Here is a 27,737-nt window from a genome sequence, read left to right as displayed (position 1 = left end):
AGGTGTATCCTATTGGTGGTGATGAACAAGCCCAGGTAAGTAGGCTATGGACTTTGTTCGGTAGCCTACTTGCTACTTGCTAATCAGTAGGTGGGGTCAAAACACTTGCGTTTCTCTCTCTCGCTTTTTTGTAACGAGTAACTAAACCACACATTGAAAATGTATCGGAGTAAAAGTACGCAATTAAGTTCGGAAATATAGTGAAGTAAAAGTGAAAGTCATCAAAAATTTTCATACTCGAGGAAAGTATGAAGTACTCCAAAATATACTTAAGTAAAGTAGTGAAGTATTTTTACTTTGTTACTATACAACACTGCTCAACAGTACATAGTTGAAAGAGTTACATTGGTAATCATCCTTTTTGTTCTTCATTTCTTCTTTCATTTGTGCCTCTACAGGTCCACCAGTCTTCCATCAGTACCTGCTTTCCATTGAGCTGAACTCCACAGATGTTACAGTTGTAGAAAAGCTGAGGAACATCAACAACACCATCAGCATGAACAGGAACTTGCGAATCTCTGATGTTAACATTACTACAGGTAGAACTAAACAGTTTTCAGTGGATTCTGAGGCTTTAACAGAGACATTTGAACCAATTTCAATAAAACAAACTGCTGCATCTTGTGAAACTGATGAAATATTTCCTTTGTTTTGTCTGCAGTCTGCTCTCCAATCAGTGGTGATTACCAGTGCAGATGTGAGGATCAGTATCGTTTTCCATGTGACCAGTGTGTAACATATGGATCATGTGACAACATCACTGGTGACACATGTGGATGCATCAGTGGCATTCCTGCTGGTGGACAGTACTGCCAGGCTGAGGATCAATACAGTGAGTTTATCTGGAGAGTTTGTTGGGTTGACATTTTAGGGTAAATCTTTCTGTATCATGTAATGTCCATGAATCAAGAAACAACTGGTCAGACTTGCATGAAACAAAGTACGACGAGATAATTTTTACACATTTAACACCAATGAGGAAAATCTAATCTTTAAATATTTGAAGAAATAAAGTTCTTGGATCCTGACTGTTGTCAGCATTTTTCCTTGAAGCTTGGTCTGTGTCTGATGGTTTACCCACTCATTGACTGGTTTGCTGTCTTGTACCATCAAACTTATTGAAACTTTAGCTTCTTTAATACATTTAAATTCTTCCTAAATACCATTCTTTATCATCTTTTCATTTTTTCATAGCAAATGAGTACTTTTAGTTCTTTAGGTAACAGGAACTTAATGCCAAACCAAACTACATTTCTGCATCAGTATCTATGATATTGACGGTTAGAGAAGGTGATACATCTATTAAAAACACCACCTGCTATTAAAGTGTTGCAATATTATTGAATAATACAAATACTTGTAGGATAAAAGGATAGGCTTCAACTTATTAAACACCTAGCCTTAAAGCCAGATGGAAAACTAGCAGGTTGTACTAACTATAGTGACCAACTAACCAGAAGAAGCAATTTAAGCTAATAGCATTGTTTATTTCTGATTGTACATTAAACTTGCACAGTTATGTGTATGTCTTTGACTTATTTAATGGCATACAACTAACAGGTGCCAAAACCACATAACTGCAATTTTTGCAGTTATTATGTGTGGCAGCCATATTGGATTTTGAAAATGAGTTAGATCAGCAAAGTGAGACTTTTTAGATGGTATTCTGACATTGAATGCTTTTCAATAAATATTTAAAACTTGGAACGTTGAAACTCAGGTTATTGATGGGAGGCCTTGTTTTACTGGAGCTAACTGAGAGTGAGAGCAAAACCATTTTCCTCAGGAATGTCAGAGAATGGATTTGTGTCAAGGACTTACTCCTTTTCTGTCTTCATCTTTACAGACTTTACTGCATGTCCAATCACAACAACTCCACAACCAACAAGTAAGACTGAAAGCATGGTTCATGTTGATCAGTCACTCAACAGTACATAATTGAAAGGGTTACGTTGGTAATCATCCTTTTTGTTCTTCATTTCTTCTTTCATTTGTGTCTCTACAGGTCCACCAGTCTTCCATCAGTACCTGCTTTCCATTGAGCTGAACTCCACAGATGTTACAGTTGTAGAAAAGCTGAGGAACATCAACAACACCATCAGCATGAACAGGAACTTACGAATCTCTGATGTTAACATTACTACAGGTAGAGCTAAACAGTTTTCAGTGGATTCTGAGGTTTTAACAGAGACATTTGAACCAATTTCAATAAAACAAACTGCTGCATCTTGTGAAACTGATGAAATATTTCCTTTTTTTGTCTGCAGTCTGCTCTCCAATCAGTGGTGATTACCAGTGCAGATGTGAGGATCAATATCGTTTTCCATGTGACCAGTGTGTAACATATGGACCATGTGACAACATCACTGGTGACACATGTGGATGCATCAGTGGCATTCCTGCTGGTGGACAGTACTGCCAGGCTGAGGATCAATACAGTGAGTTTATCTGGAGAGTTTGTTGGGTTGACAATTTAGCCTAAATCTTTCTGTATCATGTAATGTCCATGAATCAAGAAACAACAGGTCAGACTTGCACAAAACAAACATATTTAGATCATTTTAATACATTTCCCAAATGTGGAGAGGAATGACTGTTGTTCTCTTTGAACCTTGTGTGTTTATGGTTGTTTTCTCTGTCATAGACTGGCTTCCTGTCCAGTATTGTCTCTTACTTATTAATGGACAGAGGAACAAATGGTGCCTTTTCTTACCTGAAGCAAATGATTTTTTATTAAAAGTCACTTATTTAATTGAAATCTTTCTCAATACCATCCTTTATCATCATTTCATTGTTTCTCTGAATAATTCTTCTTATACTTTGATTTACACGACTTTAATGTCCAATGAAAATATGTTTCTGCATCAGTACCTCTTATATTTCACTGTTAGATAAGTTTTGATGCCGTCAGTGTGAATCTACAATGTCAATAGTCATGAAAATAAAGGAAACTCATTGAATTAAAAGGTGTGTCCAAACTTTTGGTCTGTACTGTACATTTAAAAATAGCGTCACCTGCTATTAAAGTATTGCAATAAAATTGGATAATACAAATACCTGTAGGATAAAAGTATAGGCTTCAAATAATTTATCACCTAGCTTAAAAGCCAGATAGAAAACCAGCAGGGTTTGCTAACTGTGTTAAAGAAAGGCTAACAAGATGTAGCAATTTAAGCTAATTGCATTGTTTTTTCTCTCAGTTTTGATTTTTTAACATTGTTCACCTACAGTATATTTATGTTGTTGACTGATTTAAAGGCATACAAACAATATCTGGTGCCAAAAGCAGGTGGTTATGTGTGGCAGCCATATTGGTTTTAGAAAATTGGTTTGCTACCTGTTGGTTTTTAAGTTTCAATTCTGACATTGGGTGCTTTTCAATAAATATTTAAAACTTGGAACGTTGAAACTCAGGTTATTGATGGGAGGCCTTGTTTTACTGGAGCTAACTGAGAGTGAGAGCAAAACCATTTTCCTCAGGAATGTCAGAGAATGGATTTGTGTCAAGGACTTACTCCTTTTCTGTCTTCATCTTTACAGACTTTACTGCATGTCCAATCACAACAACTCCACAACCAACAAGTAAGACTGAAAGCATGGTTCATGTTGATCAGTCACTCAACAGTACATAATTGAAAGGGTTACATTGGTAATCATCTTTTTGTTCTTCATTTCTTCTTTCATTTGTGTCTCTACAGGTCCACCAGTCTTCCATCAGTACCTGCTTTCCATTGAGCTGAACTCCACAGATGTTACAGTTGTAGAAAAGCTGAGGAACATCAACAACACCATCAGCATGAACAGGAACTTACGAATCTCTGATGTTAACATTACTACAGGTAGAGCTAAACAGTTTTCAGTGGATTCTGAGGTTTTAACAGAGACATTTGAACCAATTTCAATAAAACAAACTGCTGCATCTTGTGAAACTGATGAAATATTTCCTTTTTTTGTCTGCAGTCTGCTCTCCAATCAGTGGTGATTACCAGTGCAGATGTGAGGATCAATATCGTTTTCCATGTGACCAGTGTGTAACATATGGACCATGTGACAACATCACTGGTGACACATGTGGATGCATCAGTGGCATTCCTGCTGGTGGACAGTACTGCCAGGCTGAGGATCAATACAGTGAGTTTATCTGGAGAGTTTGTTGGGTTGACAATTTAGCCTAAATCTTTCTGTATCATGTAATGTCCATGAATCAAGAAACAACAGGTCAGACTTGCACAAAACAAACATATTTAGATCATTTTAATACATTTCCCAAATGTGGAGAGGAATGACTGTTGTTCTCTTTGAACCTTGTGTGTTTATGGTTGTTTTCTCTGTCATAGACTGGCTTCCTGTCCAGTATTGTCTCTTACTTATTAATGGACAGAGGAACAAATGGTGCCTTTTCTTACCTGAAGCAAATGATTTTTTATTAAAAGTCACTTATTTAATTGAAATCTTTCTCAATACCATCCTTTATCATCATTTCATTGTTTCTCTGAATAATTCTTCTTATACTTTGATTTACACGACTTTAATGTCCAATGAAAATATGTTTCTGCATCAGTACCTCTTATATTTCACTGTTAGATAAGTTTTGATGCCGTCAGTGTGAATCTACAATGTCAATAGTCATGAAAATAAAGGAAACTCATTGAATTAAAAGGTGTGTCCAAACTTTTGGTCTGTACTGTACATTTAAAAATAGCGTCACCTGCTATTAAAGTATTGCAATAAAATTGGATAATACAAATACCTGTAGGATAAAAGTATAGGCTTCAAATAATTTATCACCTAGCTTAAAAGCCAGATAGAAAACCAGCAGGGTTTGCTAACTGTGTTAAAGAAAGGCTAACAAGATGTAGCAATTTAAGCTAATTGCATTGTTTTTTCTCTCAGTTTTGATTTTTTAACATTGTTCACCTACAGTATATTTATGTTGTTGACTGATTTAAAGGCATACAAACAATATCTGGTGCCAAAAGCAGGTGGTTATGTGTGGCAGCCATATTGGTTTTAGAAAATTGGTTTGCTACCTGTTGGTTTTTAAGTTTCAATTCTGACATTGGGTGCTTTTCAATAAATATTTACAACTTGGAAAGTTGAAACTCACGTTATTGATGGGAGGCCTTGTTCTACTGGAGCTAACTGAGAGTGAGAGCAAAATCATTTTCTTCAGGAATGTCAGAGAATGGATTTGTGTCAAGCACTTACTCTTTTTCTGGCTTCCTCTTTTTTACAGATTTTACTGCATGTCCAATCACCACAACAACTCCACAACCAACAAGTAAGACTGAAAGCATGGTTCATGTTGATCAGTCACTCAACAGTACATAGTTGAAAGGGTTACATTGGTAATCATCCTTTTTGTTCTTCATTTCTTCTTTCATTTGTGCCTCTACAGGTCCTCCAGTCTTCCATCAGTACCTGCTTTCCATTGAGCTGAACTCCACAGATGTTACAGTTGTAGAAAAGCTGAGGAACATCAACAACACCATCAGCATGAACAGGAAGTTGCGAATCTCTGATGTTAACATTACTACAGGTAGGGCTAAACAGTTTTCAGTGGATTCTGAGGCTTTAACAGAGACATTTGAACCAATTTCAATAAAGCAAACTGCTTCATCTTGTGAAACTGATGAAATATTTCCTTTGTTTTGTCTGCAGTCTGCTCTCCAATCAGTGGTGATTACCAGTGCAGATGTGAGGATCAATATCGTTGGCCATGTGACCAGTGTGTAACATATGGATCATGTGACAACATCACTGGTGACACATGTGGATGCATCAGTGGCATTCCTGCTGGTGGACAGTACTGCCAGGCTGAGGATCAATACAGTGAGTAGCCGATGGATTCATGTGAATATGAAATGTAATCTCCAACCTTCCTCACATACCTTCCCTGATTTTATAAAAGCTCAGCTATTACACATTTTCCCCAATAGATCCCAGATGCCTTACTGGTAGCAATAGATATACACTAGCACACACTGAAATTTGTGCATACAATGTATTATAGTACTTAGTTGGAGGTCCATGTATTGCTAAAAACTCTGTATTTTACATCTGCCTAATGTTTTATTGTGAGCTTAAGTTGACACACACAACAGTGGACATTTAGCAAAGAAACAACTCTTTCATTCAAAATAAAAGCAACATTTTTGGATTCCTTCCCCAGTTACTCCTAAATCCCTTTATTTTCTATTTAAAACAGCAGTTTTGCCCCATCATCCTACTGCAGTGTTTGATCTTTTTTTAAATGAGCTAGCAACTGATCAATCAATGCCTTCTTAGTGTCTATATTTCATATACTAAAGGCTTTTCTTAATCTTTACAGACTTTACACCCTGTCCTCCAACAACAGCAATAACAATTACAAGTAAGACTCAAAAGATGCTTAATGCAATAAAAAGAAAGCATTTAATGGTATTATTCTGGTGATAAGCATTGGTTCATGTTTTCCTTCCTACTTTAATTGCAGCCTCCACAGCCCTAGCAGTCATCCATCAATTCTTTGTTTCTTTTGAGCTGACAACCAGAGATGTTGGAGTCGTAGAGCAGCTGAGAAACATCAGCTACCCCATCAGCCTCAGTGAAGGCGTCCAGCTCTCCACCATGAATATTTCTACAGGTAAAACTGTGTGCCCCATTACTGTATTGGAAGCAATGGTTTCAATGTGAACAGCCTGTCTCGTTTTCAGTGTGCTCCCCTAACAATAGAAGCTACCAGTGCAGATGTGAGGATCAGTATGGCTGGCCTTGTGACATGTGCTCCACTTATGGCCAATGCAGCAGCATTCTGAACAATACCTGTGGATGCATCAATGCGCTCCCTCCAAATAATACTTACTGCCAGCCACTGTCAAGTGAGAGTAACAAGTTTTTATGTTTTAGCATTTCTTACTCATTATGTACATAGTGATTTTTTAATATATTGTATTTCTTTTGCAACTCCCAATATTTTCTTTCAACAGATATTGACACCTGCCCGATACCCACCTTTCCGTCCCTTGGTAGGAAGTAATTTATTTCTTTCTGTATAGCTAAATGTTTTTAGCTCCTTTCCTCTTTGATGACGATGTTATTTGTTCACAATCACAAAAACTACTGAGAGTGTTTTTAAAAGCAATATACTAAGGAAGCTTAAGTGTCAATCTACTCAGTTTAGCTAAAGTACATAGTTTTTGTCTGACTAGCTTGTTAGCTTCCACTGCTCTGTAGACTTATTTACTTTCCAACAAGCTTAAGATGATACGACTTATTTCCAAGTCGATCATTTTTTAATCTTAAAAAATGATTATTTTTTAAGAGTCTCACCTGAAAATGACCTGACCCTTGAATGATAAACAGAGAAATTTAACATGCATGTGTCATTGACAAAATCAAGGAAAATAGAAACAATAGAATAGAATAGAATAGAAGTACTTCATTCATCCCAGCAGGGAAATTACTTCGCAGTTACAGCATAGAGACAAGACACAATAACAACTACCACTGAGTAGTAGTTGTAGATAAAATAAAAATAAAAAATAAGATATAAAATGCTATAAATTGTAAAAATATAAAATGTTGTTAATATAAAAAGCAACTTAAGAGCAGTCTATCAAAGTTTCAGTAAGAGGACACAAGTTAGAAATCAGCTTCATTTCTTTTACCCAACACTGCTGACACTGCGTAACAAAGCAGTTGTCTTATTTTTGGTCTGAGTAGTGTCAAGGGTCTAGTCCAGTTTTTGTGATTGCATGGATTATCTGTAACCTTTTGGTATAAATGCCCTTTTTTATTTGGGAATGGAGCTTGCATTAAAAAACTTCTCATATTTACTACTTAAACTCCAACATTGATTAAAAACAGAAAAAAATCAAGAGTTGTTCATATTAACTAATAATTTTGTCAAGATTTTTTCCATCTACCGTTTTATTTTTGACCCTTTTCTCTTTATTTTTTTATTTATTTATTTTTTGTAAATATGACGGCCTCTCCTACTATCCCTTCAGTTTCGAATAAGTACAACATAGTGATCATGCAGCCACTTCTAATTTACTCCTGCACCAGAGTCTCCAAAACTCAGAACAATTGCATCTTTAAGCAAGTGCAACGGACAGTTTATTATCCTCGTATTTCAGGACAGCCATTAGCACTTTAACAGATGTCACAACAATTAAGTTTAGGGTACCCAAAACTTAAGATAAGGGATAAAAATTCAGCTTTAAGAAGACCCTTGTTAAAAACAAAAGAATTAAGATTAGAGCAGTTGTTTCTTTTAAATTAGAAACACTGTTTTATAATGACTGCTGTATTGTCCCTAGCTAGAACAAGATATCTTGAGTCACCTTCATGTCATTCATACATCCAGTCAAGCTATCTTGGTAAACTCTTCACATTATTAAATAAGCTGTGTGGTTAGTTCAAATACTTTTTCTCCATTAGGTTCAACATCCAGTGCCACAAACGGAACAACACATGTGACAAGTACATAAGGAATTATCCAAGTCACTTGCTCTGCATTTCCCAGTGAAATGTAGGCTGCAGATGTAGGAGATTTTATTAGTTAAGATAAGCCGCTAAAAAAGTAAACTATAACTCCATATGATGGGAGTATGGACCTAAATATTTTCAAAATCCTTTGAATTTTATGTGATTCAAAGGATAACACAGAATTTAAAAATCTGAGGCACATTATTCTACTTTTTAAAAAAAAAATCTCATTCTATGTCATCCTGCCATCATGTTGCCACTCTGACATTTCAGAGACAAATGGTCACTGGAACAACCCAATAAGCCTTTTCTGATTTAAATGTAGTCATTAAACAAAGATCATGGCGACAGTTGTGAATTCTCAGAAAATACACCAGAGAATTTAAGAGCAGAAAAAATCTTTGGAATTTAGAATTTGTTTTCAATGTAACATAAAGGTATTGATGAATGACTTCTCATCTACTTTTAGCATTTCCTTGTATTTGTCTGTTTTATGCAATCAGTGGACTTCAGTTCAACAAATGATGCATCAAACTTGTCTAAGCTGTTACTTTTTCAGGTACAACTGTGACCATCCAGACCACAAACCCTGCCCCTACAACTACCACCGCTGCCCCTACAACTACCACCGCTGCCCCTACAACTACCACCGCTGCCCCCACAACTACCACCGCTGCCCCCACAACTACTACCGCTGCCCCCACAACTACCACCGCTGCCCCTACAACTACCACTGCTGCCCCCACAACTACCACCGCTCCCCCCACAACTACTACGGCTGCCCCCACAACTACCACCGCTCCCCCCACAACTACCACCGCTGCCCCCACGACTACCACCGCTGCCCCCACGACTACCACCGCTGCCCCAACGACTACCACTGCTGCCCCCACGACTACCACCGCTGCCCCCACGACTACTACCGCTGCCCCAATGACTACCACCGCTGCCCCCACGACTACCACCGCTGCCCCCACGACTACCACCGCTGCCCCCACGACTACCACCACTCCCCCTACGACTACCACCGCTGCCTCCACGACTACCACCGCTGCCTCCACGACTACCACCGCTGCCCCCACGACTACCACCGCTGCACCAACGACTACCACCGGTGCCCCCACGACTACCACCGCTCCCCCCACGACTACCACCGCTGCCCCCACGACTACCACCGCTGCCCCCACGACTACCACCGCTCCCCCCACGACTACCACCGCTGCCCCCACGACTACCACCGCTCCCCCTACGACTACCACCGCTGCCCCCACGACTACCACCGCTGCACCAACGACTACCACCGCTGCCCCCACGACTACCACCGCTGCCCCCACGACTACCACCGCTCCCCCCACGACTACCACCGCTGCCCCCACGACTACCACCGCTGCCCCCACGACTACCACCGCTCCCCCCACGACTACCACGGCTGCCCCCACGACTACCACCGCTCCCCCTACGACTACCACCGCTGCCTCCACGACTACCACCGCTGCCTCCACGACTACCACCGCTGCCCCCATGACTAACACCGCTGCACCAACGACTACCACCGCTGCCCCCACGACTACCACCGCTGCCCCCACGACTACCACCGCTCCCCCCACGACTACCACCGCTCCCCCTACGACTACCACCGCTCCCCCTACGACTACCACCGCTCCCCCCACGACTACCACCGCTGCCCCAACGACTACCACCGCTGCCCCCACGACTACCACCGCTGTTCCCACGACTACCACCACTGTCCCCACGACTACCACCGCTCCCCCCACGACTACCACCGCTGCCCCCACGACTACCACCGCTCCCCCTACGACTACCACCGCTCCCCCCACGACTACCACCGCTCCCCCCACGACTACCACCGCTGCCCCAACGACTACCACTGCTGTTCCCACGACTACCACCGCTGCCCCCACGACTACCCCCGCTCCCGCCACGACTACCACCGCTGCCCCCACGACTCCCACCGCTGCCTCCACGACTACCACCGCTGCCCCCACAACTACCCCCGCTGCCCCCACAACTAATACCACCGCAGTCCCCACAACTAATACCACCGCTGCCCCCACAATAACCCCCGCTGCCCCCACAACTACCCCCGCTGCCCCCACAACTAATACCACCGCAGTCCCCACAACTAATACCACCGCTGCCTCCACCACTACTACCGCTGCCCCCACAACTACCACCGCTGTCCCCACAACTAATACCACTGCTGTCCCCACAACTACCACTGCTGCCCCCACAACTACTATTGCTCCCCCCACTACTAATACCACCGCTGTCCCCACAACTAATACCACCGCTGCCCCCACCACTACTACCGCTGCCCCCCCAACTACCACCGCTGTCCCCACAACTAATACCACTGCTGTCCCCACAACTAATACCACCGCTGCCCCAACGACTACCACTGCTGCCCCCACAACTACCCCCGCTCCCCCCACGACTCCCACCGCTGCCCCCACAACTACCACCGCTGCCCCCACAACTACCACCGCTGCCCCCACAACTTCCACCGCTGCCCCCACAACTAATACCACTGCTGCCCCCACAACTAATACCACTGCTGCCCCCGCAACTACCACCGCTCCCCCCACAACTAATACCACCGCTGCCCCCGCAACTACCACCGCTGCCCCCACAACTACCACCGCTCCCCCCACAACTACCACCGCTGCCCCCATAACTACCACTGCTGCCCCCACAACTACCACCGCTACCCCAACAACTACCACCGCTGCCCCCACAACTACCACTGCTACCCCCACAACTACCACCTCTCCCCCCACGACTACCACCGCTGCCTCCACAACTACTACCCCCACAACTACTACCACTGCTGCAGGTAATGATAAATTTAAAAATTACTTTTAAACATATCATGAAGGCTATCATTTAGATTATTCATGCTGTGCCATTAGGGTGAATTGAGATTTTTACAATTTAAATTTACTACTGTATATTTTTTTGAATATATTTTGTACGACAGGTGTCGAAAGTTCAATCTGGAGGCAATTTGCAGCCCTTGGAATGATTCTTGTGATGATGTAATGTTACAAATGTGTTCAAACACGCAGATAGTTGTATCCAGATGGAGACTTTTTTTCCCATTTATCAAAAATTTAGTCTTCTCACAAAAACATTAGAAATAGCACAAAGTTTCTATCTTTTAATAACCACATTTTCTGCGTTTTCTTTCATTTCACGGTTGATTGGACCACAACTGTCCATTGACTTAAGCACTGAAGCAGACTTTGGTGCACTCAAATCTGCTTTTAATTATATTCTTAAACTTTTAAATAAAGAGTGACATATAATATTTTTACTAAGGATAGACCATGTCTTTTTCAGTAATAATAAATTAATAAAGATATTGCTGTTCTTTCAATATTGGAAACATGTGGAACCCTTTTGAAGCTTTTGTTCAACAATAATTTACACAGTCCTTTACTACAAAAATCAGACCATCTTCATTATTTAATTAAAATATTTCAGACTTGGTTTATTAAGTAGAAAAAATATTCTCAAAACTTTAAGTGATTTTTTTTTTTTTAAAGTTAAATTTTTGGCCTGTGAGCACTCTTGAGCTGATTTTGGCCCATTTTACTAAACGTTTTACACTTGTGGAGTAGAAGCAGGAATGTGTTTGCTTGTTTAAAGCTTGACACACACATTGTTATTTGTGAAATTAAACCATACTTGTTTTGTCACACAGTGCAATGTCAAAATCATAAACTTTTTAGGTGTATGCATACGCTGCAAGAACAGAGAAATTCTAACTTACTTTGTCAGACGTCGTCATTGGTTTTGAGGAAACTGAACTTGTCCACAGACCAGCTATTACTGCTTACAGTTTGATAGTTTCTAGTGAGTTTTTCATGATGATCATAGATTTTCTGTATGACGGCCACCAGGCTCTGTCTGGTTACTGTAAAGGAAAATGATTATTTGTTGGCGCTTAATACAGTTAATCTACGACATGTGTAACAGTTATATACAATACTCTTATTTGGAACAGGTCTCGTCTGAGATGCGGTAAGCAGACAGAGCAGGGCCCTTTGCCTCCCCCACACTAGAGCAATAAATTTGCATTCCAATGGAAGTGGGGACTACGGAGGTGTCTGTGAAATCTCATCTTAGGACGTTTGGCGCCAGGGATCTTCCGTATCAGGCAGCGATGGGCACGAAGTGGTCCGCCTTTGCTTAGATAAAAAAAACAGACACCTTTGCTATAAATCAGGAAGTCACAACTTTCTTTGGGGGCCTGAGGGAGTTCTAATTGGTCGAAGAGCAGAACGCCTTCTTTGCATATATTAAATAGGGAAACGCCTCTTTGGTTAAAATTTCAGGGCAGCACCGGAGAGGGGCTGAGAGAGTTTTTTTTCATCTTTTCTCCACGAGGGCGCCTTTGTCTGTCTTATATGTTTTGTGTTCGTCTGTCTTCCCTTGTGTGTTTTTATTTTCATGAGAAAATGCATATCTCTGTATCTCTGCAGCTTTGTTGTCGATTGCTTTGTATGAGATTAAACTCTGTGATCTGTGACGTCATTCTGTTTCGCCGTACTTTTGCAGCCGTGATGACATCCACTCGCGACCCGGCTAACAGGAGGAAAAGGAGAGCCATGCTTTTCCAAAATTTAAGCTAACATAATAACTTTCCTCTTTAACATTACATAAGGAGCTCAGTAGGCAAGATGCTATCTGAATTTGTTTTGTACACTGTCAAATCTACGAACTTGTATATGTATATTTTTTCACCTAATGAGGGTGTTTGATGCTTGGAGAGTGAATACTGTCTATTTATAGAATCTGTGTTTCACGTGTAATATTTGTTTTGAGAAACCCTGAAAATAAAATTATCCATCTTATTTCAAACAAACAGCAATAGACATGTCAGTTGAATTGAAGATGGATTTTATAGAGGAGTACAACAATCCAGACAGTCCTGGATACAAAACCCTTTCAAGAAATATCACTGTATTGGTAAGTATTTTATATTTCAGTAACAGGTTTTAGGTGTCCTTTAATGTTGATATAATTAATCAGATTTTTTTTCTTGTGCAGCTTGAGCAGCAGTATCGCAAACTGGATGGCTTCTTTAGTGTTTCTGTGACAAAATTCAGGTATATATGTTTCTTCATTAAAAGTAAATGTTAAGTCAGTAGTCTTAATGTATGTTTCAATACAATGTTATTGGTTTCCTTTTCCCTGAAGGAAAGGAAGTGTTGTAACAGATTTTACTGTCAAGGTCAAATCTGGATCACTTGATGCGACTGCACTGAATTCAGTCAATTCAAATCTCCCGGCAGCATTGACATCAATTGCTCCTGTTATTGGCTCAGTGACTGCAAAGTACTACAGTAAGTCTAAAATACCTAGAAATATATTCAAAAAGAGGCAAAAAGTAACTGACCTAATTTTCTCTTAAAGGTTCAACTCAACTTGGGTCAGATGTAAATAAGTTCATTTATACTGGTCAAACCATGACACTGACATGTGACCCTACCGAGGCCAAAATGGGAAACAGTAAGAATCCTGTATGGAAATTTAACAATGTTGTAATCGGGTCACATCGGCACAAACCGTTTATTTCTGGAAGTCAGTACAAGCTGGCAGTGGAAAACGTTATTCTTGGTGATGCTGGTAAGTTAAAAACAAATTTACAAAGTTAAAAATAATTACTAAAATGTGAAATTTAAGTATTACAGTGTATCCTTTATTCAAGTATGCGTCTTGAGAGCTCAATTCTTTACGTCAGTTTTCATCCCAATGACAGAAAACCAACCCATGTTCCAGTTTGGTCAGTAGAATATTTAGAGCAGTTGTCCATTTAAAGCTCTTTATTTGTTATACAGAATCTAAATGGAGCACTATTTTCCACTCAGTCCACAAAGGTCAAAATACAACCAAAGGTCATGTTTTAATGCCTAATCCAGCTGACAGTTGTTTTTCCCATCCAGAAAAATTCCAAAAAATGACTGGATCCAAATATCACACAGAACAAGGAAGGTTTCCAGCTATTTTGTAACAGATGAAAGTGAATAATTTCAAAACATGAGAAGATTACCTGTGCTTGTCTTGTGTTGTAAAACTTCTTAATTAAGCTGTGTAGAGGAGAGAGACTCATTTCTGAGTCAGTCAGTCCAGAAGGTTGTTGAGTTTTCTGAAGAGAGAAGAGAATTGGGGAGGCAAGCACCAAATCCTACTCTGACATCCAAGTAAACTAGTAGCATGAACAGAATCTAAACCAAATACTGGGTCAGGAAGCAATAATCACCACATTGTCCAATAAAGAATTGGAACAATCCAAAAACAGGTGAAACTAGAGTAAGACAACTTGGTTAGAAGTCCAGCACAAGCACTTCAAACACTCTGTAACCGATCTATTGGTTTTTGTAAAACCGATGAAAAGTGAATTACAGGAGACCAGATGTTAAGAAATGAATAACAATTTGGTGCTCCAAGGAATTATGAGATCAAAAAGGTAACAATATTTATGCAAACAACAGAAAACAGATGGCAGGTCAGAACTCGGCTCATTTAGATTAGATTTTAAGGACAAAGGACCCTTGTCTAAAGACTACAATATACACATTTTAGTAAGGAAATTTTACTTTTACAGTCAAGCCACATTCACCCAGCCTCTTACTAATATGTTCACAACCAAACACAGATGTGCCCAAAAGCACATTGTGTGGCAGGTAATCGAACCCACAACCTTCCAGTTGCAAGCAAACCACTCTCCTTTGAGTTATAGTTACACCGTATAATCAAAACGAGTTAGTTATTAGCACCAACATGATCAAGTATTCATGCAATTCTTCTGCTTGGACTTCATTAAATCAATAAACACTCTGATGAATTTTTAACTACAGGAAATTATGAATGCTCAGTGCCAGGAGACACTATTACTTTCATCCAAGACAGAAATGTGGGAACAAATGAGATCAGATCAGCTCCTAATGTGCGAGTCCAGCAAACAATGTTGGCGAAATGCAATGAGGGACAAAAACAACCAGTCGTCTGCTGTGTGCAGTCCCCTTATACTGTCAGGTGGTATGATGGTTCAACGCTTTTAACTTCAGGTAAGTATGAAACAAATGTGCTATATATTGCTCAGCTGATCAGTGTAGCTCAGAGTTCTTTATAAACATTTTAAATGTCCACAGTTGCCGGTGCAGATACAGGCTGCATCAAGTATGAATATCCAATGCAAAGCTGCAGTGTACAAACAAAACTATTCACATGTAAAGTTGCTGAAGACGAGACTTATAGCGCAACAACAACCCTGACGATTTTTACAGATCGTAAGTGTAGCATTTGAAACATGAAATATTTTGTTCTCTTTTAGTTTTGTTTTCATTGATTGTATATATTTTTGCACCTTTAAGCTATTGTATGTGACAATGATGTGTATGGGTCTGGACGAACCGGTGACAAAGCAACCGCAATGTGCCCTGTTGGCTTGGAGGGGCACAAGAGTGCAGTGTGTCAGGCATCAGGAGAATGGAAACTTGTGGAGGACTCCTGCATTGTAACCAAGATCAATGAATTACTTATTAATTCAGTGGTAGGTAGCTTTATACTATAGTATTTTTCATGAATTACAGTATGGTTGATGTTATGATGCAGACCTGCAACAATTTATAGATTTGCCTATAAATTGTTTTTGTTGCTTCCTACTGAAATCCGCACCATATATGATTAACAACTTAGTAACCCTCATTTGAAGTGTTGAAAAGGACCAATATATTCCTCTCAGTGTCTTCTTAACATCTTAATTGTGTGCCATTTGTTCCATCTTAGCAACTCTAGTTGTCACATTCCATCACAGGGTTTTAAGAGAACTGTTGAAGGTGTAGTTAGAAACAAAAACCAAAGACATCAGAGAAAGCAAAGTGGAGCCCCTGCGGATTTTTCATACAGCAAATCTAAAATACTTAAAAGGTATGGCAGCTTGGAAAGCTGGAATATCTAGACACAATGCTGCTTGACAGGCTATTTTTGCATTAATGTTCCATGATACAAACCTTCTATAATTGTTCTATTGGAAAAATGGTGCCTTAACACCGAACGCATTACACGCGTCCGATGCTTCAAGTTCGATGTGTGTGCACTTTAAATGCAGACGATGGAGCGTTCACACCAAACACGTTTCACACGTCCACATTACATTCAAATTCTATGTGCAGACGTGTCAAAATCGCTCTGGTTTTGAATGGCTGGATGGATTTCAGCCATTCACCAGTAGTTAAGATCCTAAACCCACGCAAATACCTGGGATCCTCTGTACCAGAAAAATTAGGATGTTCAGTAGAGTTAATTAACTTGATTGAAATCATTTCTATCAAGGTGCTCCACAGAAAATAGATTTCTTTTTTTCAAGCAGCCACCTAGAGATCCTCTAGAACCTGCCAAATTTCATTCATCTTGAGCATAAGAACTATTATGTTGTGTTCACACCGAATGTGTTTTGCGCATCTGATTTACATTCATAGTCTATGTGGAGGTACATCAAAAGCCCATGGAGGCACGTTTGAAGCGCTTGGAGTGTTTGACGTGTCAGGCCGTCCGACAAATAGGCCGGCAACAGAAAACCAGAGCGATTTTGACGCATCTAATGTGCTTACATATGGATTTTGAATGTAAGGAAGACGTGCGAAATGTGTTTGGTGTGAACGCTCAATCGTCTGCATTTAAAGTGCACACACGTCAAACTTGTAGCATTGGACATGTGAATGCGTTTAGTGTTAACGCACCATTATTCTGATAGAATAACAATTCTATAAGGTTTGTATCATGGAAGATTAATGAAACAAAAACATTAGACAATGAAAACAGTTTGTGGAGTTACAGCGGCTAGGAAGGAGAAACCATTTATAACTGATGGAAAAATATCACAGACTACTGCCCAACCTAGATCCTTTTGGACTTGCCCCAACAGCTAGTGTTTTCACAGCACATCCGTCTTTCTAGTCACTGTTTCTTCAAGACCTGGCACAATTCGGATCAGTTTCTCAATGCCTAAAATAAAAATAAAAAATCAGTCTATAGACAGTTAGCTGTGTTTCAAAATGTTAAGTTAGTGCCATAAGATTGATATTGCACATTTGCTTGATAAACGGCTTTATTTCACAAATGCTTAATGCCTCTTTTGTGGCTATGGAAGAAATTACTACTTCTCTGTTGTCGACCTCTTTGCAGTTATCAATCAAATCCAAAAACAACCTACACCTAAAAAAAACTTAAAATTCAGAACTTTACTCCTCTACTCCTGCTCCTTTCCTTTGTTTGTTGACTTTGTCCAATTTTTGATATCTTCCTTTTGCACATTTCATTGTCTTAGGATCTGAAGGAAGAAGAGATTCAGGTATTTTCAACAAATCTAAGTAAGGTTGTCACAGAAGAGGAGGGGGGAATTTCAAAATCTTCGGCAACAATATCAGCTATTGTTAACATATTAAATATAATCGCAGAGGTTTCAAAAGTGGTTACTAAAGACGTTATGAAGGTATGTGGAACGATCTATATTTTTAACCTCTTCATAAATAGGTACAAATAAGTTTGGTAACATTTTACACTCCCAATATTTTATTTCTCATCCACAGAATGTGCTAGCTACTGTCGATGTCCTCATTAGTGATGATGCAAAAGACTCCTGGAACTTTCTGAACTCAAATGAAACCCAAAATTCTAGCTCAGCACTTCTTGGCTCAATGGAGACAATCTCTAACAAACTGGATGGAAATTTTACTTTAAGTTCTCGACGTATCCAGATGGGCAGGTCCAAATTCAGCAACTCTTTCAGTGATGCCTTGACCTCCAATGTCTCCATAAACCTTCAAAATACAGGCCTCAGTGACGTCTTTATAACCACGATTGTTTTCTCCACCCTCCACAACATTATGCCGTCACGGAATTCTTCGTTTAACCTTACTGCGTCCGACACCACCAGCAATGAAACTAAACCTGACAATGCCATCAATGCTGCTGTCCTGCTTGTAAAATTAAATGAAAACATTCGGAACGTCACTCTGAGCTATCAAAAGTTCAATACCACTCTGGAACTGAATCCTCAGTGCGTCTTCTGGAATTTTAGCCTCTTAGATAATCTTGGTGCCTGGGATGACCAGGGCTGTAGGTTTGTTTCTGATATAAACGATACTGTAACCTGCACCTGCAACCATCTCACATCGTTCTCAATTCTTATGTCAACTGCCATCCCTGAAGAACTACGATTATTACTGGATATAATGACATATATCGGCGTTGGAATATCAATGATCAGCTTAGTTATTTGTCTCATCATTGAAGGAATTGTATGGCGACCCCTTACCAAAAACAGCACTGCCTTTATGCGCCATGTTGCCATTGTTAACACAGCCCTGTCCTTGCTGATTGCTGACATCTGTTTCATCATTGGGGCCGCTATTTCAAAGAACCCCGCAGAAAACCCAGGCGAGGACTACAAAGTTCCAGTTGGACCGTGCAGTGCAGCGACTTTTTTCATGCACTTTTTCTATCTCGCCATGTTCTTTTGGATGCTTGTTTCAAGCCTGCTGCTCTTGTACCGGTCAGTCTTGGTCTTCTCCCAAATGTCCAAATGGACCATGTTCGCCATTGGCTTGACTGTGGGATACGTTTGCCCTCTGATCATAGCTGTTACTACAGTTGCTGCCACTGCACCTGGGGGTGGATATGTAAGGGAAGATCTAGCTTGTTGGCTAAACTGGACAAAGACCAAGGCCCTCCTGGCCTTAGTGATCCCTGCCTTGGCCATAGTTGTGTTCAATATTTTGGTCATTCTGGTGGTTTTGTACAAGATGCTCAGAAGACGAAGCACTGGAAACCAAGCCCAGGCAGATGAGAAAAATGCCCTGCTAGTCATTCTAAGATGTGTGGCTGTACTGACTCCGCTATTCGGACTGACCTGGTGTTTGGGAATTGGAACCATGGTGGACCCAACAAATGGAGGGATCCATGTTGCTTTTGCTTTCTTCAACTCATTGCAGGTACTTGATCCGGAAAATTAACGCAGTTTGTTGCTGGCATTTCAGTATTTATTTTCTTCATTTTTCTTGTACTCTGTTGATGAAGTAATTTTTGGTCTTCCTCAGGGTTTCTTCATTTTAGTGTTTGGGACGTTATTCGATGCCAAGGTAGGTTGAATTCTTAAAATTTTGTAGTAATTATTTTCTTTGTTTATTTTGAACTATTGATCTGCATGTGCTAGTACTTTCTCAAAATGAAGGGGCAGACAGGTTTTCACACTAATAGCTGTAACAAAGACTATGTGATAAAGAAAAATCTGCATTCAACTGATGAATAAGGCTGATGTCTGGTTTGGTCTCACATCCAAACTAAGGGACTAGTAAATACATGTTGCTCAAATTTCTACAAAATCTAAGTCACCACAGAAAAGGATATTAGCTTAGCTTAACAAAAATATCAAAATTAGTTATGTTGTATGCTTGCCAGTTCACACACCCCTCCCCCCAAACTTATTAGTTTTTTCTTTAACAAATATATTTCTTTTCAGATCCGCTCTCTTGTTTTGCGACAAGTGCCTGCATTAAGCTCTACTTCTAATCGCACAAGGGTAAGTTCTAATTTGAAAACTAAAGCTCACCAAACTGTAAAAAATAAATAAATCTATAATTTGATCAGCTTTACATTTTGGATTACTGATATGTCAAAGAGCCTACAATAGACCTGTGATTTCATTAAATATACACAAAACAAACTTTTAATGTCACACCTATTTCCTACTGTAGAGCACTAGTGCAGGAACTTCCTCCAGTAGAGCAGAAAACATCATAAACCGAATTTTTCGGAGAAGGGGTAAGTTGTTTTCATGTTCATTACGATCATTTTTGAACTTGAGTTCACTATCGTGATTGACATGTTGTTGTTTGTCTTCCAGGGGTGTACCATGTTTCACAAGTTCCAAACACAAGCAGCAACACTGACTCCTCACAGTCATACAGCAGCATCTAAATCAGTTCACATCATGTCTGCAGATTTAAGCACTAAATTCCTCTTTTTTTGTTGTTAATTGATTTGTAAATGCTGCTTTTTAAAGATAAAAAATGGTTATGATGCTATAAATAGTCCAGCATCATAACCATTGCACAAAGTTCCATCCACAAACTTATGAAGGAAGCTGAAATAGGATTTTTACACAGTGGCACATCTCTTGTGCACTTTACTGCTGTTTCTGTCTTGATATTGTGAAGCCTACACCTTCACAGTCAGAATGTATGGGAGTTTTTACAGTGCAACGTAGAGAGCTGAAAAGAATAAAATAATAATTTCCACAACCCTGAACTCTTCCACTAATGTTACACAAGATCATTTCATAGATGATTGAAAGAAAAGTTATGTAAAATATGACAACGTAAAAACAGTCATATTAGGAATTACATTTAAAATTAAAGCAAAGATATAATGGTGCCGCTTTAGAAAATGGAGTTAAAAAGAAGTATTTTTTAAAAATGTTGAAGGCTAATTCAAAAGCTGAGTGAAATGTTGATCTCTACAGAAATTCACGTAAAATATGGATATTGGTTTGATTCCCATTCAAAGATGTGGACATTAGATGAGTTGAAGATGACTTGGGTAATAATTAAGAACATTTTATCAGAACAGCTGCAGATCCCAGAAGGTTGAAAATAAAACAATGAGAGTTAATGAACTCTCATTGTTCATTAACAATGAACAATGAGAGTTGTTCATTGGGAACAACAAAACTTGTTCCCTTTTATCCCACACAGTGGAATCTGGTGGGCAGTTGTATCAAACGCTTGGCTCAGTGGTTGCAGTAAATAAAGTTACTTTTCTTGTTTTCAGTTGGATCAGGGTATTTTCCTCAACCTCTTTTTTTATTATTTTATGAAAACTATATAGCGCCTTTTTCTGTCATGTTTAAAGGTATAACTAACTTGCAGAGGAATTTTTCTCATAATATGTTAACATGTCCTAATGAAAATTTGCTGTAGTTGCATCTGCTTAATATTATTCTGTGTTTTTTGTGGAATTATAAATTAAACACTTTGTGATACAACACAAAGGTCATTATAATGTGTTTATTTCAGTGTTTTCTGTCATGTCACACAGAAATGCTTCTTTAAAGCTGATATTTCTGTTAGAACTAACAACCCATTTATTAAGGCACAACTGTCAAAAGCATACTATAAATTAGGCCCATCATTTTAATAAGTACTAAAATAACTATTAAATTATGACAGTGTGACAGTCATTTTGTTGTAATTTAAAATATATCTCAAGAGTGAGGGAAAACTGTCCTAACTGAGGTTTAAAAGTTATTTGCTAATCATTTTTATGCCAAATTCAAAACTGTGTCTTTCCCCTGTTAATCTTATGTTTTAATTACCTGTGTTGGCAAAAATTGCTCAATTGTTTTGCTGCAGTAGTTTTTTTGTTTTGCTGTTGTGTAAATAGTCCACCCTTACATGACCAGACGAATGTCGGTGCTTTCATTGCATCAACACAAAGTAATTTACTTATTTTAAGCTTTTGAATATAAGTGACCAAGTTTGACAGACATTCACACTCAGGTTGTTTCCACTCACACATATTTCCATGATTGTTTCTTTCCAGTTTTGGAAAAAGTTGTTTTCATTTTCAAAACAATAAAGCTGCAAAGTGACTCAGTCTTTGGCCGATGTTTGCTCATTCATTTTGAGGCCATTTTCTGCTGCAAACTTTTCAGCAGTCAACAGAAATCTATCTTCCAGCAATATATGAATGTCTTCTTTTGGATGGTTTTATTTGACTAGAGAACTTGCTTTTAACGTGCAACAGTTTTTAAGACACTAAGACTTTTTACCCTGTCAGGTTTGATGGAATGTTTTGATGTAGTACCGCAGACTCCTCTCTCTGGCTTTTTATTTTTATTTTTTTATTATTTTTGCAACTAAAGCAAACCTCAGCAGTCAGAAGGGTTTAATTGCTTTAATGCTGTTAATTTTTTATTGATTATTAGGAAGAGTATTTCACCGCCCTAAATAGATAAAATACCTATTTAGGAATAGGTGAACCTATTCAAATAGGTGAATAAAGGGTAAATGAAAAAAAAAAAAAAAAAGGAAATTAAAAACTGAAAAAAATATTTTCCAAACTACTACTCATTCTACATAGTTTCAGAGCCTTTTCTTTGTCAAATGAAAATAATTTTATTTCTAAATCCAAGAGAGGTTATGCATAAATTTAGTCAGAACTGTCCAAAGTTATGCATTGTCCTACTCAGCATGCAGAGAATCAACCAAAGCCGTCACCATCAAGACCTCGACTTGTTGTTGTGCCCGTCTGATTTGCTGAGTCAGCATCACGGCTTGTAAATGCTTGTAAACCCAAACCAGTCACAGTGTGTTTTGGTCAGACAGCTGTTCCTCTGAAATGTTTTTTTGATGCTTGTGTTCAAAGTTAAAGTGAAAGGGGTCGCTTTTAGGAAGGCACGCAACTTTAAACGGTAGGTCAAAAAGAAAAAACACTGTAACCTTTGAACCAAAGCATATCTATTTTCACTTGCACATTGAATAGCACTTATAGCTGCATTTTCTGACAGTATAATATGAGACAGAGGGTGACCAGCGTGTCCTGGCTCTGATTGGTTGCCTGTTGGTGGCACTGGGAGAAGACCGAGAAGCTCTTTTTTCTCTAAGATCTCTAAGTGAGGCCAATTGCAGACCAAATATTTCAAATTAAAATTGTGTTCAGTTTGTAAACTTCTGTTCATCAGATCTCTCTACTTTTTCCTTTTAGGCAGCGTGTCAGATGAATGTGCTGCCACCCAGAGCAGGTTGAAAGACAGCGATTGGGGACAGAGAATAATTCTGATTGTTCTACAGGTACAATTCCAATTTGACATTCTTGTCCTATATGAGATAAAAACATGAAGCTCAAGACGGCCACAGTTTAGATGGTGATGCTGTGGTAGATAAGGACTCGCCACATTTGATAAAATGTCACAAATATAAGAAGCTAATTCAAGGAACTTCCTGTTAGGCCATAATGAACCTTCCAGTAAGTCGGGGGCAGGGCTTGAACATGTTAACTGGAAATACTGGAACCCTGCAATGAAGCATGCAGATAGGCGAGGAAATGAATTCTTTGGCATCTTTTAAAAGAAGTGTAAAGAAAAAAATCTTGGCAGATCTCAAAGCTCTATAGCAGCAGAAGCATAATTGGAGCGAAGCAAGCATGGCAGCATGCTTTGGAGAAATTAGATAACAAGATGACATTTGAAACCAGATATTTACATACACTGAATAAAAAGATTCGCACGCATTTTTATTTTTCTCACGGTCTGAAGTTAAATCAGACCAAACTTCTTTTTAGGTCTGTTAGATTTACCAAAATCATTTCTGTTTGCTGAATACCAGAAAACTTGGTGAGGACGATTTTTAGAGATGTTTTTTAAACTTTCCTCAAATTCAAAAGTTTACATACATTTGGTCAGTTTTAAATCAGGGATAGCTGTCTTTTAGGCTGCATTGTGAGAAGCTTGTTATAAGGGAAATCTAAAAGGTTTGACCCAAGTCATAGTTACCAGAGTTCTGGTCCATTCCTCTTGAGAGAACTGGTGTAGCTTAGTCAGGTTTGTAGGCCGCCTCAGATTTCCCATCTTCCCACAGCTTCTCCACAGGACTGAGGTCAAACTGCCTTTTGGCTTTTTATTTTTCTGTTGAAGTAAGAACTTCTGTGTTGCTGAGTGGCCTTTCAGCCCATGTTGGTACAGGACAGTTTGACTGCAGATATTACTGTCTTATCAACTACAGCAGAATCTACACCAGCTCTGCGGCTTTTGTTCTGGGTTCAATCTGCATGTTTTAGGCTGGAACATATTCATCTCTGGGACACAGAAGTCGTCTCCTTCTTGAGCGGCATGATGGTTGTACTGTATGTTCCCATCATATCTATTATTGCAGATAATTGTTTGAACAGATGAATGCGATGCCTTCAAGCAAAGGTAAATTGTTCTCATGGATGAAGAAGATTTGTCTTCCTGACATCTTGGCTGATTTCTTTTGACTTTCGCATTGTATCAAACAAGAACGCAGTGTGTTTAAGGTGTGGCCTTAACATACTGTACATCCACAGGTGTCACTCCAATTTACTCAAATGTGTCAGAATTTTGTGGAAGGAAATCCAAAAGGGTTGATCCAAGTCATACATTTTTAAAAGACAGTTATCCCTGATAGTGACAAAGTGCTTTTGAATTTGAGGAACTTTACAAATAAAATCTCAAAAAAGAGAGAGAATTTTTTTTTTAGAGAAACAAATCTCTTGTTCTCGCTACACTTTCTGACATTTCGCAACTAAAAATAATTTTGGGCGATCTAACTAACCTAAAACAAGAGAAGTTTGATGAGATTTAATTTCAGAAAGAGAGAAAAAAAATGTATGCGCCTTTTTAAAATAACTGGACTCAAATGGACAAAATCCTTTCAGAAGGATGTTAATCTATAAATAGAAAAGCATTCAGCAGAAAATGTAGACCTTTAAATCACTTTTTAACAGATCACCATGCTAACGCACTTCCCCTCATAATTGACATTAGCAAAGCATGTGGAGCGATGGAACCTGTTGAGTCACTACCAGTGCACTGACTCTTCCTGGCTGTATGTCAGGAAGCTCTTTGTTACCTGTTATTTAATGTTTTTATTGCTCTAGTCTACTCTCTGCTGTCATTCACAGTGTTGCCTCAGCACACAGTACGCCGTCAGACTGCAAGACCGAGAGAAGAATTATGGTAAGTAGGCTGATTATTTTCTGCTGTTTGATTTAGTCTGACAGGTCTTTATACATAATGTGGTTTATGTGAAAAAATATTGTTTTCTGTATTCTTTCCTTTATGTATGACTGACACTGGAACAAAGAAAATCTATTTCATTGTCTTAGGAAATTTGCTTCTGCAAACAGGATTACACTAAAGAGCTTCATGGCAGTTTCTCTTACTAACCTTTTTACAGTTAACTCAGTTTATGAGTGCTTAGGTGATATTTTACACTGATGCGTATGAAAATGTAACAGGAAAACAGAGAAAATAAGGTTAGGGCGTGTTGGAAAGTAATTAATTTTGATATATTACATGAAACTTTGTGAAGGGAGAGAGAAATGGGTATGACTGCATCTCTTTGGAAGGATATTCTTTGTCTGGACATTTTACACTGTTAGTAGCTGCCGCTGTTAACAAATATGTTGCTGCATTAATTTACTGATCAAAATAAATAAAATTAATCTCTTTGGCAGTGGCATGGTGACTCATATTCGGAGGTGTCAGTTCGAGTCTCGGCACTGTGACTTTTGCCAAGTCTACCTTTTCTCTCAACCCGCTTTCTTGTCAGATCACTAACAGATAAAGGCCAGAAAACCAAAAATCTTTAAAATAAAAAGTTAAATTTTCACCTCTACTAAATCAAAGTAAATAGATTTTATTAAAAAGAGTCCTAGAATAATAGAATTCATTCCTAAAATGTGCCCAGAATCCTTAAATGTGAATGAAACTAAACCAATTAAATGTTGTGTTGTCTCTTTTTTAGCATTTGGTGTAATGTTCTTACTAAGACCCCTTATTGCTTTGTTTGTTCTTGTAACCTAAGAACAAACACTTCACTTGTAAATGAATGAAGTGTTTGTTTGGTCATGAACAGAGTTTCTATACGGCTTTGGAACAAAAGTCTTCAATTTAACTGTGGATTTTAGACGTTCCAACATTACAAACCTGCCACACAAGGTGCCGAGTTGATTAGCTCTTAATGTTTCACAGTCATTTATTGCTTTATTATCTATTATATGTAACTTCTTTTTTGTTCATTTCATGTTCTATAGTTTTGGCTCGATAATTTAGGCAATATCAAGTTTATACCAAACTACAAAACCCTTAATGCAACGTAACGTTATAAACTTGAATTCAGAGCAGTTAAAACCCCTAAAACGGTTCCAAAACTGTCCTGTTGTAGTTCCAGTACAGAAAAAAAAACATGAGAAAGATGGCAAGTTATTTGTTACAAGCTCATTTGTCCTGATGTTTTTTTTGGAAACATTATTTTGAAGTCATTGTTATCAGTAACAAAACTGATCCCACTATCAACCCTCTGGTTACTTGCTAGATAAGTGGGAAGACTTTTCCATTTTTATACTTTTGTGTTCAGCTCTTTTTTTTCCCTGCACTTTGCTGGCATAATAAGTAAAAGTGGCTTGTCTTTATAAAAAAAACAAAACAGAAACAAATATTTTTATGATTTACACTTTCATTTCTGTCAAGCTCAAAATCCCCCATGAGATTACTTTGGGATGTGAAGTGAAAATAAATGTCAGACTTGGTAAGATGTTGTGACTGGAACAAGAAAGCGTCTGTCATGTTTTGGTAATCCTTCACTGCTACCTTGTGATGATCATAACATGACTGTTTTAGCCTGTCTAAAACCAGAAGCCTCTCAGTGGGCTTCAATAAATTTTCTCAGAAATATCTTTTACTTCTTGCTTAGAATTTTAATGATCATTTTTCTTTCTGTAATCAAGAAAAATCATTCCAATAAAAATATAATCAAAATGTAAATTTATTTCAGTAAATCAAATTTTAAGGTTTTTCTTTCATACATTTTAGTTAATCTCATTCATTATGCCTTTGGTGTGTATTTATTGGTTTGCTTATCGTTCACTCTTTAGTCTTACCAGCTCTTTGTTTTTGATTTACAAGTTTTGTGCTGTCTCACCTCCATTGTTTGAAGCAGTGAAATTTAGTTCTACGCCTTCTAATTAAATATTAATTGATGTCCGTGTTTTCATTGTGACTTGCTGTAAAATGAATTGCCCATTGAGACATGAATGGAGATTTGAATCTGGATCTGATTGACTTGCTGTGATTGCTGAAGCGTTGGATTCTGCTGTCCGTCTGAAATAATGAAGGAGTTTGTCCAGCAGTTTATAACTCTGGGCCTTCATACAGGAGTTCCTCATCTGAAAACTGCATTTTAGGTTTTCTTATTTACTCAGAACCTGTATGATATACTAAACAGTAAAACAGTAGTTGGTATGGGAATCTGATGTGACGGTGTCAGTAGTGTGACATTGGGTCCGCTTCGTGACAATTCATTGTTGCTACTGGGAAAAGAATGAAAAGCTTGACAGTCTGGTACATTCATGCTAAGGCATCCTGTGACATTTAAACACAACGACAATCAGGTATGTAAATTGCGACCTGTCAACGTATGACAGGCTGAAGAATATTA

General features: G+C 38.8%; 2 protein-coding genes across 2 annotated transcripts in view; both read left to right on the top strand.

Moving 5' to 3' along the window:
- Positions 1-27,737, top strand: part of adgrf6 (adhesion G protein-coupled receptor F6) — a 102,453-nt gene that overhangs the window by 42,568 nt on the left and 32,148 nt on the right. Inside the window, exons 20-26 of the mRNA XM_032586107.1 lie at positions 399-539; positions 662-832; positions 1,847-1,888; positions 2,006-2,146; positions 2,268-2,438; positions 3,541-3,582; positions 3,699-3,839. Coding sequence (XP_032441998.1) covers positions 399-539; positions 662-832; positions 1,847-1,888; positions 2,006-2,146; positions 2,268-2,438; positions 3,541-3,582; positions 3,699-3,839 — 849 coding nt within the window. The remainder of the gene's footprint in view (positions 1-398; positions 540-661; positions 833-1,846; positions 1,889-2,005; positions 2,147-2,267; positions 2,439-3,540; positions 3,583-3,698; positions 3,840-27,737) is intronic.
- Positions 13,308-21,171, top strand: LOC116734038 (adhesion G protein-coupled receptor F5-like). The gene is made up of 13 exons (XM_032585160.1): positions 13,308-13,464; positions 13,546-13,604; positions 13,696-13,841; positions 13,912-14,124; positions 15,357-15,566; positions 15,651-15,788; positions 15,873-16,051; positions 17,828-17,992; positions 18,090-19,493; positions 19,599-19,640; positions 20,021-20,080; positions 20,256-20,322; positions 20,405-21,171. Exons 1-13 carry the CDS (start codon positions 13,372-13,374, stop codon positions 20,476-20,478), a joined length of 2,850 nt encoding a protein of 949 aa, XP_032441051.1. The 5' UTR covers positions 13,308-13,371; the 3' UTR covers positions 20,479-21,171.

This window comes from Xiphophorus hellerii, chromosome 15 (assembly GCF_003331165.1).
Source record: "Xiphophorus hellerii strain 12219 chromosome 15, Xiphophorus_hellerii-4.1, whole genome shotgun sequence".
Taxonomy (NCBI): domain Eukaryota; kingdom Metazoa; phylum Chordata; class Actinopteri; order Cyprinodontiformes; family Poeciliidae; genus Xiphophorus; species Xiphophorus hellerii.
The sequence above is the reverse complement of the archived record's forward strand: the minus strand, read 5'-3'. Positions and strand labels throughout refer to the sequence as shown.